This window comes from Poecilia latipinna, unplaced genomic scaffold (genome assembly GCF_001443285.1).
Source record: "Poecilia latipinna isolate Pla-1442-1.1 unplaced genomic scaffold, P_latipinna-1.0 Scaffold721, whole genome shotgun sequence".
Lineage (NCBI taxonomy): Eukaryota > Metazoa > Chordata > Actinopteri > Cyprinodontiformes > Poeciliidae > Poecilia > Poecilia latipinna.
The window spans coordinates 37,655-50,397 of record NW_015113337.1 but is presented as its reverse complement, the minus strand read 5'-3'; the positions used below and the strand labels follow the sequence as shown (position 1 = coordinate 50,397).

Genomic DNA, 12,743 nt, shown 5'->3' with positions numbered 1-12,743 from the left:
GGATGGATGGATGGATGGATGGATGGATGGATGGATGGATGGATGGATGGATGGATGGATGGATGGATGGATGCTAACTGCCTGTTGCTGCTGCGGCTCACTGACACACTGCAGCTGTGTCTCACATGTTAAGGCCACTGCAGTGACACAGCAGCTGCTAATGAACGCTGAGGTTTTCACTGTGCACAGACTGAGCTGGCTGACGATAGCACAGAGCCAGTTTTATTTTTAAAAGACATTTGTTGCCCAGCAGAGAACGATGTGGTTATGGGAAATTTTAATTTCTCTCCGATACAAACAGTTCATCTCGGTAAAGTTTGAGAAAACTCCTCTGGGTTGAACGGCTTTGTGTCTGTGGTCCTATAGGAGTAAAATATGAACCTTTATGTGTCACTTGTGACAGAAAAACTGGAGACCATTTTCTGTATAAAGTCAGGATTTTGCACCGTGCAAATAAAATAAATTCTAGATTTTTAGTTTTGTTTTTTGTTTATAACATATATAACAATAGGTGACACTTTGGCACAACTGAATGGTTGCCATGGGAAATTCAAGGATGCATGAAAAAATATGCCACGATAAAAAGTTCAAAAAAGTCGATTTTATATAGCACCTCCATTTAATGTAAAGTATTAAAGGAATGATCCAAATGTAGGTTCCTGTGGAAAACCTGTACAGTTGCTTAAGAGATAATTTATGATTATTTATGATTTTTTTTTATCCAATCACAATTCTTTGGTTATTAATTGTTGTTAGGCACACCTGAGTGGTTCCCATGGGAGATTAAAGGATTCCTCAAACCAAAGAATCGAAGCAACACTCATTAATGTTACATCATGTAACATTACAGCATGATGGAAAGCTCAAAAATGTCTATTTTACATAATACTGGTCCTTTAAATTTTAATGTCACACAAAATCCCTTTTTTCCTTCTATGTCTGGATTAAAACTAACAACCGTAAAGCATCTATTACTGATCACTTTGCCCTGCCCCACCATACATATAGATCAACTCAGATCACGGTCTATGTGCTGTAAGTATTATGGTGGTGCATAGCAACCAAGTTTCTAAATGCTAACAGCAGAAACTGAAGGAGGAGAGAAAAGTAGGAAAATGATTGAAAAATACATTCAAGCTGATTTTTCATCAGCTGACTAGAAGTTGAAGAGAAGCTCCTAAAGAAGTCCAAATCTCAAGATCACGACCAGGCAGTGTCACTCCCAGCTCCTGTGTTTTATGGTTTTACCAACAGGGATCTTGTTTCTTTTTGCTAATTCAAAGGTCAATTAACAGAATTTCTTAACTGTCGTCAGGCCATAAAAGCACCGGCTCACTTGACCCGACTTTGGAAAAACTGACCTATCTTATCGATTCCATTGAATCTTTAGCACAATGATGTAACAAGCTGGAAAAATGTGTGGCTAAAATGTAAATGTGTGGTATGAATTTGCATGCATTTCCACATGCAAATTCTCAATTACAGGAAATTTTCAGAATTTATGGTCACATGATAAACGCGTCGTCTTCTAGGCGTCGGCTCGTCTCATCCATCAACTAACACACTGACACAGTGCAGACTGCAGTGTGTTAATCCACACACTGCAGCTGCTCTTTCTGTACCTTGGAGGGATGAAGGATACCAAAAGAGTTGGCGTCAGGGAGCTGGTGCAGCTGCAGTTCTGTCCTGGGGAGCAAAAAACAGGAAGTTAGTCGCTACGGGAGACACTTACTGCCCACAGCGTCAGCATCAGCAACAACTGTCTGAAAATACTTGGATGATATGAATAACCACAAGATCTCATGTCTCTTTGGAATAAATAAAGTATTTTTTTTAATTTAATTGAGCTGAATTATTGTGGGAGGGGGAGATAGACCCTGAACACACAGAGACCCAATCTGAGGGCAACATAGAGAAACTGACTGAGCTGTTTTGGGTTTGCAGGAGGAAATCAGAGAACTCAGAGGAAACCTGTGTGTGTATCTACTGTCTAAATAAATGAAAGCATCTGGAGATTGAACCACAGGTTAATCCAGATTCTCTTCCTGAAATCTAGGCTGATTTCTGTTTTATTGTTCTATGATGTCAAACAGGAAGTAGTGTGTTTAAGGTGTTAAAAAACATCCACAACTTCTAAATTTGGCAAAATTCACATAATTCTGGAAAACTTCACTCACCTAAAACAGAAAACTTTATTCAGATTAAATGACTAACAATAATTGGTTAAATTAAGAGAGAAACTGACAGAATCTGTTGCAGAAAATGTAACTTTGAGAAATAAAACTCTTCCTATGAGCATGTCATTGAAAAGCTGCTTTGATTTCAAACGTTACCTCATGTCTGAGCTGAGTCCCGCCAGCATCTGGGAGAAGACCAGGAAGTTGCTTTCTCCTGGAGTTTTCTGACACACTGTCCATTTATCCAGCATCATGGTCTGTGTAACGAAGAGCCGCACAGCGGGAGGAATCAACTTCAGTGTGTTTGACTGCTAATCCGTGTGTGTGTGTGTGTGTGTGTGTGTGTGTCTGTGCTGCAAACCTGCAGGTGTCCGGCAGAGACCTGGCCGGCGTGGTTAAAGTCCAGAGAGAAGACTGTGGCGAACCGAGATGAGGCGTCGCTGTGCAGGGAGCTCACACAGCCGAAGGACCTCAGGATGGAGAACATGGCGCTCACACGCTCCACTGAGGGACAGATACTGAGGATGAGGGTCAGCCGGAGCACAGCTGGGTTCTTATAGGTTAGTTTGATTTCACTGTGACTTTTTGTTTGTCTAATTCAGTTCATTTGAATTAGTTTTTAGAGTGTGCATGCTAGATTTTACTAGTTATTATTGGTTAAATGTTCTTTAGTTTTTAGTAGTTTTACTTCTTTCATACTTTTGTTCATTTTTAGGTGCAGAATTCAAAAAGGTCAAAGTATTGCACTGTGATTTTGTTTACATTGATTGAGTACTGATTCCTTCTTCAAAAAGAAAAATATTCAATTATTGTTTTACAGCTGATTGGAGTTTTCTCCCAACTTGTGTTGTCACTATTTTGCAGACGAGCATTAGCGCCACCTGGAGGAGAGTGGAGGACTGTAATGTATCGACAGCTGATGTAAACTGCTGGTGAGGGGGAAAAATCTAATTCTCATCTGTTCAAAAGACTGATATTAAGTTTCTTAAGCACAAAAACAAAGGATATCATATCTATAATTGAATATGTTTTAGTTAGTTTCACAAACACACAAAGTAGTTCCAGTTAGTTATACTTTTTCCACATTAATTACTGTTTTTACTTCTGTAAATGAAAATGTTTCCTTGTTCGTTAGTTTCAGTTAGCTATAATACCGTCGGCATGAAACTCTGTGTGGTGTGTTTGGTTCTGTCGTCTCACCACTGATGTTCGGTCCGGCTGCTCCGGCCTGCTTCAGCAGAGCGTGTGTGAACGCCTGGCAGGTAGTGGTCTTCCCCGTGCCGCTGCGTCCCAACGCACACACACTGTGGTCCCTCCGGGTTCCCACCATGGACAGATACACCCGCTTGACCAGCGCGTCCAGAGCAGGGGGGGCATCCCACACACACTCCCCCCGCCGCGTCTTCAAGGTCTAAGACAAAAAGAACCGGGTAGAAAAAATGTTTTAAAAAAAACAAACACATTTGCAGGATTTTTATTGCCTTGAAGGCGGAGCTAGGTCCACTCAGGTGTTTCTCACAGCTGATTGGTTGCCACGGGAGATTAAAGGATTTCTCAAACATGCATGAAAGAACCAACACTCCAGGTGTGTCGATGAGGAAATGTGGTTATTAAAGTGAGAAGGAGCTCACCTTGCTGTGGGTCTGCAGCGGGGGCCACAGGCTGACCAGGTTGGGTCCAGAATGAGTGAGGGGCATGCCGGCTTTGGATCGACTGGTCAGTGTGTGCAGAACTCCACTTTCATTCACACACTGCAGGTCGCTCAGATCCTCACACACATCCAGCTCTGACGGGTTACACTGAGGAGGCAGAGAGCCGTTAGCTGCTGCAGCTCTGACTCAGAGCGCTGCAAAGTTTTACTGGTGCAGAAAGAACACTGAGAAAAAAAACTGCCAAATTATTTATTTTTTGTCATTAATAAGGATGTATATATGTATATATTTTTCATTCTTTAAATAAAGAATAATGTGCAAAAAGTAAAACATTAAAGAAATTACATGATATTTTGCATTTACGATAAAAACACCTTTGAATGCAAAAAAAAAAAAATGTTTTACCCAAAAACTCCTCATGTGGGAGTTTTAGCTTCACTTGGTTCAATTTCACAAAAAACAAAGCTGTTATTGTTGTTCAAGCAATGAAATGTTTATCTCCTTATTTAAAAAAAGGAATCGAGTTATTCGATTAGTCACATCATTAAAATATTTCTAATATTGTATAAAAGAAAAATCTGGTGATTTTTTTCAAAGTGATAAATCGATTAATGACCAGAATAATCAATTACTAAAATAACTGCTAGTTGCAGCTCTAGTGCATAATATTAATATTATTGCTGTTATTAATCTTTGTAAGTAAAAACAAAGAAAGAAAAGCAGTCACCTTTTCAACTTCAAACTCTGTGACGTCGTGGAGCGAGCCGTCCGTCTCCAGCCGGACTCTGACCCGACCCGGTGGGAGGTCAGGCGTTCCTTCATCCGGCTTCAGCTGAGTGGCTGAAAAGACGAGAAGTGTTTAAAAGATCCCACATGAACCAACAGGCACGCCTTCAGGTGAGCTTCCCATTCAGAGTCTCTGCTTTTTGCCCAGTAGAGGTGGGGGTCAGAGGTCAGGGCTGCCGGGCTCTAACTGGATCAGTGCAGCGGAATTAATTTAAAGCAGGACGTCCAGCCACTGCTGGCTCACTGCAGACTGTGTGTGGATTAACAGATGATGTTGCTAATCCCAGATCACGTCGCTGCAGAGCTGCAGTGTGTTTACACACACAGCGGCTAACGCAGCTCAGCTGCATGATCCGCTCATTAAAACTGTCACCGACAGAGAAAATATCTTTGAAAGATGCTTTAGAAGCTTGGTAGTTGTCACCTTCTGTTTTTATAAATTACCAAATAAATGACAATTAAAAGATTTGTAATTTATTTACAGTTGGTTTGCTAAATGTAAAAGTTTCTGACAGAACAATAAGAAGACTGAACAGCTGCAATTTGTTTGGAAGCGTTTTTATGTGAACACAGAGCTGGATGCTGCGGTCATGGAGGAAATAAAACCACATTGATGAACAAGAGTCAGACTAAAGTCCCTCCAGCAATATAACCAGACAGAAAAAGATTACTGAGAGTTACTGTTGCACTTTGTTTTCACACAGCTCTCCCTTTTTATCTGCAGTTTTATGACAGGAAACATCTTCTGTTGTGGATCTGCTGAAGTTACTTTTCAGTCTGGTAAAGACCAGGGTTTTTCTTTCCACCAATCCTGTGAATGTAGTTTCATTCGGTGTGTGTTCTTCACTCACCGCGGGTGAAGCCGTCCTTGTGGACGAACCACACAGGTCCGACCTCGTACCACACGTCCCTCACCTGACGGGACAGACATCAGAACAATAAACAGGTCAAATCAATAAAAACTAAAACACATACATCAAAGCCATTTATCTCATTTCTATGTTTTTCTTCTTTAGATTTTTGTAGTTGTACATACAAAAAACAGCTGTCTTAAATCTGAAATAGATTTATTTGAAATATCATCAAATCCACTAAAGGCTTTTCTTAAGGCTTCCATGTTTGTTTTTTTTGTAAAAAAAAAAGAAAAGAAAAACTTATAATCTTATGGAGAAAGATTATATGACATTTAGCAATCTTCTTTTGAAGAACTTTCTTGTTCTTCATTGTCTTTTCTACAAAGCTTCAAGGGACTGATGTGTTTGTGTGTTTTCCGGTAATAATGAACTAAATAGACGGATTCCAGACACACAAAAGATTTCAAATCCATCTCAGAACGTCAAACTTCAAAAGGTCATCATGTAACAGCTTGATATGAAAAGACACATTCTGTAATATAAGTGAACAACATCCTCCCCCTTTTTTAAGACTTTTAATTTTATTTCATAGAAGTTCATGCCACAAACATCCAGCTGCGTTTTACTGAGAAACACACTCGTGTCCAGCAGTTCATTATGCTAAACTAAACACAGTGAAAAATCAACTAGAAACATTTCAAAGACCAATAAAAAAAACTAATAACTGGCCCAAAAAGTGAAATAGCTGTAAGGCAAATCTCATACTAATGAAAATATTAGTTGTTTGATTTATTGCTGTGCAGGAAAAGTAAAAATAATTCACAATTTTATTATTATTTGCAATCATACATGCAGAGAAAAAGCTGATTTTGGCCCCCGAGGATTTTAAGCTTTGGGATTTTGGCCCTTGGTTCAAAACATTTGAACGCCTCTGGCTCGCGTTTAACTTAGTAGTGATGGCGCCTCCACCAGGTGTGAATTAGGGACTAAATCAAACCATAAAATATTCATTTCTAAAAGGTGTAATGAACAGACACACCTCCTTCCCGTTCTGCTCCGGTACGGTTGCGTCAGCTTGCCTCCCCTCCGGCTCCTGTCTCTCCTCAATCCCGTTCTGGTTGGTCTCCACCAGCTTCCGGTCGTCCGTCCTCCTTTTGTTCGGCTCAGGCTGCAGCTTCTTCCTGCTCACCACCTCTTGCTTCTTTTCCTGTCGCTGGTTTTGTTTTGGGGGCTCCGGTGAGAGCGTCTGACCATCGGACTCCGGAGTCATAATGTGGCGCTGGGATGGCGGGCCGCCGTCCGACTGGACGGAGTCGGACCGTTTCTGTTTGCTGTTGCTGACCTGTTCGGCCCGCAGAGCCATCTCGGCCTCCAGGATTGGAGGAGTCTGATCCGGGACCAGGAACTGCTGCACCAGGTTGTCGCTCAGTTTGTGTGGCTGAATGAGGAGAGAAATGAAGAGATGTTGATGATGATGATGATGATGATGATGATGATGATGATTTATTTGGATATGGCAACAAAACCTCAAGGCCTCAAGGAAATTTGTCATACATGAGGCACATAAAGGAGCTTTAGAGAAACAAATGCATCAAATGGACTGAAACACACGACATAAAGAATAAGGCAGGAAAACACAACTTCAAACACTCCTGTGATTGACACTTAAAATGATGCAACATGTGGGTGTTTTTCATTGATTTTTCTTTTTTTTTTTTACATTATTGTTCTTATTTGACAAGAATGAAGGCTGAATTAGTCAGTAGTTCATAACTACTGCCAGGTTTCAGAAATGCTCTGAGTCTAATGCAGCAATCTGCAACATTTACAATCCAGGAGCCATTTTCTCCCTCAGTCCATGAAACTGAACTCATTTAGCGTCTCAATGTCAGGAGAGCTGACATTGCCAACACAACCTACAATAACTCTTTGAAGAATTAATGAGTTACAATGTTTAATTTGCCTTTGGGATTAATAAAGTATTTTTGATTTTGAATTTGATGTATTTTGTCCTTCTGGACAAAATACATCCTTCGTTTTGAAGGAGGCACTGTTTTAACTCTAATTTTAGGTTTGAAAATAAGGAAAACATAAAAGTTTTTTTTCCTGTGGGATGTTGATGTTTGTGGAAAATAAAGAAAAATGACAGTGCTTCCCACCTAAACATGGATCTATAGATCATCAGAAGATGATCTATAGATCATCAGAAAATGATCTATAAATCATCAGAAGAAGGTTATGGAATCAGTCCAATGATTCCATAACCAACAAGGAATTAAAAACCTGAAGTTGTTATTGTATCTGCATTTAAAAACATTAACTGGTTCTTTATCGTTTTAGTCAATGGGATTAAGAGTCACTGTGGAAGAACCAGATCATCAGGTTTTCTCCATTATGCTGCAGAACATTGTGATGGACACACAGAAGCCTATTCAGAAAGTATACGTGATTATCAGTGTAAAGTCATAGTCAACAATAGAGGCATTGAAAGCATCTTGTACTGAGACTAATGTATGATTAGAAGTGGACTGCAGGTGTTTAGTGGTCTAAGAATGGAGGAACGCCACATGTGAAACCTGCAAATGTCTGATAACTGAGACAGTTTACGATTTAGCTCATAAAGTCCCGCCCACTTTTACAATCTACCAATCGGCATGCTGTGATTATCGGCGTCAAATTCAGTCCAGTTGTTTTCTCTTTTCTTTACCTGCTGAAACATGAGGTTTAGTAAAAACAAAAGTTTTATTTTATTGCGATCTCAAGGTGCTTCAAGTTTTGTTTCATTTGGCTCAGATTTTCTGAACCAATAAACCCAAGAAACTCAACTCACAAAATAATCAATTGCAAATAAGCAAATGTGTTTAATGCTGTTAAGTTTGTTGTATCTGAGTGTTCTGAGGGAGCATTAACTAACTAGTCATCTGCTTACTGTTCTCTCGTCTTTGACCTCTTTGACCTCTGGCTCCTTATGTTTGGTCTCTTTCTCTGAGTCTCTGACCAGTTGCTTCAGGATGCCTCCAGGCAGGACGGACAGCGGCGGTGGAGGGATGGTGGCGGCCGCCGGCTTGTTCTCCTCCTTTATCTGGAGTTGTAGGAATTAAAAGGAACCACGCAGAATTTGATAAAAACAGGAAGTCATTGTGATTTCATGCTGAAGTTTCATCACATGAGATGCATTCATGCAATATTTGACAGAAAGTCACCAAACAGACAGAAAGAAATATCTGCACATCTACCAAGACTTGACCTTCTGCCTAAACTAACGGCTGATAGAGTCACTGTTGAAAAAAAGCCCTAAACTCAGATCAGATCCATGTGGACAAATACATCATTCATATTTTTATAGGAGAGGGAAGCATGACTTATTGATCCAAAGTATTTCTTGTTGCATTTTTCAGATCCGACGCGTCACACATATTTAATCACTTCCATCATTTTGTTCCACAGTCTTTTCATCATGACCAGGCCTGTCATAACAAACTGACCCAGAAATTATAGCCATAAACGATAATATCGTTGTTTTGACACTAAATAATAAAAATAACGGTACAGCATAATTATGCGAGTTTACTCTCTCTCAACTTTAATTTGGCAAAGAAAACTTAACAGTAGAACTGGAAAACATTTGAAATATCTCAAAAAAACATAAAACAATCAAAAACAATAAAGTATAACAGAAATATTAAACTACATACGCAACCGTCTTTTAGTCTCCAAGTCAAAATTCATACTTCAAACGTTTGTTGCCATTAAAAGTTTTTTTTTTTTTTTTTTTTTTTTCAAAGACTGAACTTTCTTCTTCTGTTGTTCAATGAAATCATTTGGAAGTAGACATTAGTGTGAATATTATCATAATCTCTGATTAGGTGTAATCAACTTGATTGTAAATAAATATATTTAGGCATAATAGACAGTTTTATTGTTCCATGAATGAAAATGTGTAATAAGCTCCATGATTAATGTTCTTCATCCTGCAGTTTGATCATCAATAGATGTTGAGACTGATCAGTTTTATTCATAGCACTGATGAATCACTGATACATGAATAGTTTTCCACAGTCTATCAAATTTGCTGCGTTTAAATATCTTCCACACAATTAAGGGTAACATTATGAAGTATTTGTAAGTATTACATTTAACACAAGAAAATTTAAAATATAAATATGACGGTATTTATCTAACAGGAATCAGCAAATCAAACTTGTTTCAAGTTGCCTTAAATAACATTTTTGAAAAAGAAAAAGATCTGCTACTGAAAATTTGTTTTAATCATTAAATAGAAGGATTTTTCCCCCCTTTGTTATGGTTTAAAATAAAGAAGAACATAAAACTTTTGCAAAAAGAGGCTTGATTCATTATCGTCCATATCAGGGTTTGATTTGTGGGAAATTATGCTTTTTTTAAATCTTATTTTTACATTACGTTTCCAGCATTGAAATAAAGACAAAATAGATCTAGAACATTTTACTGGTACCTTTGGTGTCATTTTGTTGTGAAGATTCAGTGACATAATTCAATAAAATAAGTGAAAAGACTGACAAAATGTCAATTTGTTGTTATATCTAACTTTAAAAACATTAGTTGGTTCTTTATGACTTTCAGCCAAAGTTACTGAAAGCCACTGTGAAAACTCCAGAGAGCCACTCTGAGGCGAGCAGATCCATCCCAGATATCAATACCTGCTATCAGATCCATACTGGAACGAGAAGATCGATATTTTAGCTTCATTTGTTTTGAAATGTTTGTTTTGTCAAATTTGAGTTGTTTATTCTATTATTTCTGTTTGTCATGTAAATATGTAATTAAAATATTTCACCATCTTTGTCTAAATGGAAAAATACTTCAAAGATAAACTACAAAAACACAGAAGATTGATGATAATGAAGCTGAAATGTGGACGATACTGGCCCTGTGTTAATCAACACCAAAATATGCTGCATCACACATTTATACTTTTTGTTATTCAGTGCGACTTCTAGAAAACATCCTCAGGGCCTGTGGACCTGCCGGCCCGGCGCTCTGAGTGACCAGCAGCCTGCAGATAAAGCGTTTGGCTGACCAGTATGCCAGAGCTCCAGCAGCCTGATGAAATGTATTTTAAGCGCTCTCTTGTAGAGAGAGCGCTTAAAATACGCTTTAAGTAATTTAGTACTTAAAGCTCTAAATTTAGCTTTAGGAAAAGCATCCAAAGGAAATTGGTTCTGAAATAAATTCAGATTTTCTTTGTTTTTATTTAAGATCCTCATTAGCTTCAGAAGAACCACGACTTTTCCTACTGAGGTCCAACAGAATCACATCTACATAACAGGAAAATACTAACCTTTAACAAAACTAAAAATATTTACACTTTCCCTTTACACAATCTATTGGGATTATTATTTCTACATTCTGTAAAATGATCACGTGTTTATTCACACACAAACATATACACACATGATTAGGTACTTAATTCCATTCAGTCAAACTTCTATATAAAACTATTTATTATTTTCTACAGTAAAGGACATTAGCAACGTTAAATTAAGTGAAAAAAGAAGCCTGCTAGTTCCTGTTTTTAACTTAATCTAAAATATATAGGTAATATATAGAACAGGGGTGTCTAAAGTGAGGCGCAGGGGCCATTTGAGGCCCTTGGTATGACTCTAGGCTGGCAGTTTAAGTACAGCCTAAATTTAGTTTGCCAGTTCAGGCAGTTGATGCAGATTCACATTTAAAAACAATGTTACAATGATTAAAAAGGTGAAGGTCTGGATAACATGAGCTCTACTGAAGCTTGAGGTCTGGGTTGGGTCTTGTGGAGTTGGTCGGGTTCTACTCTCTGTTTGGGCTGGAAAATGTCAGTCAGATCTGGCAACCCTGAGCGCCTGGTCAAACCCTCCTGACAGTTTCTCTGTAGTCGTTAGCCCGACTCTATGCTCCTGGTCGTCACCAAGGAAAACGTCCAGCTTGGGCGTTAAAGAACCTTTACTGTGTTTTCATGGCTGAAGCAGCCAGAGACCCACTTCCTGTCCTCCACATGTTGCTGAGCAGAGCTAAGACGCTATAAATGACCATCTGATACATGCAGGATGACTAAAACACTGGAACTGCACAATGACATGCCACAGTGACTCAGGATCAGAACACAGGCTGCCACTGACTGTGTAATCAACACTTCATCACACACACACATCCACACACACATAGGCAGCGACTAGAATCAACACAGCATGCAGCCCTCCTGCACCTCCCTTCTGCTCCCACAGCTTTAAGCGGGAAGACAACGCCATAGTTGCTCCGAGGAGGAGGGCGGGGCTCAGGGGGGTGTGGCGGTGGTCGTGGGGAGGAGGGGTCACGGTGAGGTCAGCCAGTGGTGGTGTGTGTGTGAGACAACCTATCATTGGGAAGAAGCAGTTAAAAAGGAGGGAAGATGTGCAAACAAACAAACCCATCACAGGGATTCAGGTTTGATGTGGCTGAGAGGTTTGAGTCGCTTTCAGTCTCTTTTTTTTTTGAAGAAACCATTTTCTCATCCTGATTCTAAGATTCCTTTTTTTTTTTTGCTAAATTACGTTGCAACTTCTTTTTGCTTTGTCTTTTTCTGTTTCTCTGCGCTTTCCTTCCAGTTTTTCCATGACCAAAATCAATCAATTGATCATGATCAAACTGAAAAATCCACAAAAAAATCAATTTAGTTCTTCATAATGTCAAGTAATGTAGGAAGTCTCACAATCAATCAGGTGTTTGGAAGAGAACAAAGCCTTGTGTCGCTGCTCTTAGCGACACAAAGAGCAGCAAAGGAGCCGCTTCTGTCTGAGAAACAAACATCCAGAAGGAGACGAGTTCTGCAGGCAGGAAAAGTCAGCAAAGATATTTTCTCTGATAAATTTTCACTCAAGTTATCAAGTTATCTGTCCAGAAAAGAGAAGCTGAGAGCAGCAGCGTAGCTTGGCGACACGCTGGTCCATGTGAGGAGCTGCTTCTGATCCAACACTGAGCGTTCTACAGGACGGAGAGCAGCTCCTAGAAACAGTCTGAGAACAATCTGATGACTTATAGAGTTCAGCTCACATGAAGAGGCTCCATGTTACAAGGCTAACATGACTACAATGAGCAAGAAAACAGCAAAAGAGTCATTGAAGACTCTTAACATGAATTTAAATTATTTAATTTTATATATAAAAAAAACTCAAAAAAGTCTGAAACGCATAAAATGCTTTGGTGTTCTGCAGCTTCCCTTAGTGATATGAAATAAAATAACAAGAACAACTAAATAAATAAATAAATAAAAAACT

The 12,743-nt window shown here is 39.1% G+C and overlaps 1 protein-coding gene across 1 annotated transcript in view; it reads right to left on the bottom strand.

Annotated features, from left to right (window-relative positions):
• myo18b (myosin XVIIIB) overlaps positions 1–12,743 on the bottom strand; it is a 58,872-nt gene that overhangs the window by 44,401 nt on the left and 1,728 nt on the right. Inside the window, 10 exon segments of the mRNA XM_015045326.1 lie at positions 1,623–1,686; positions 2,334–2,434; positions 2,539–2,681; positions 3,378–3,588; positions 3,809–3,976; positions 4,557–4,669; positions 5,467–5,530; positions 6,509–6,907; positions 8,399–8,551; positions 11,700–11,842. Coding sequence (XP_014900812.1) covers positions 1,623–1,686; positions 2,334–2,434; positions 2,539–2,681; positions 3,378–3,588; positions 3,809–3,976; positions 4,557–4,669; positions 5,467–5,530; positions 6,509–6,907; positions 8,399–8,551; positions 11,700–11,738 — 1,455 coding nt within the window. The 5' untranslated portion in view covers positions 11,739–11,842.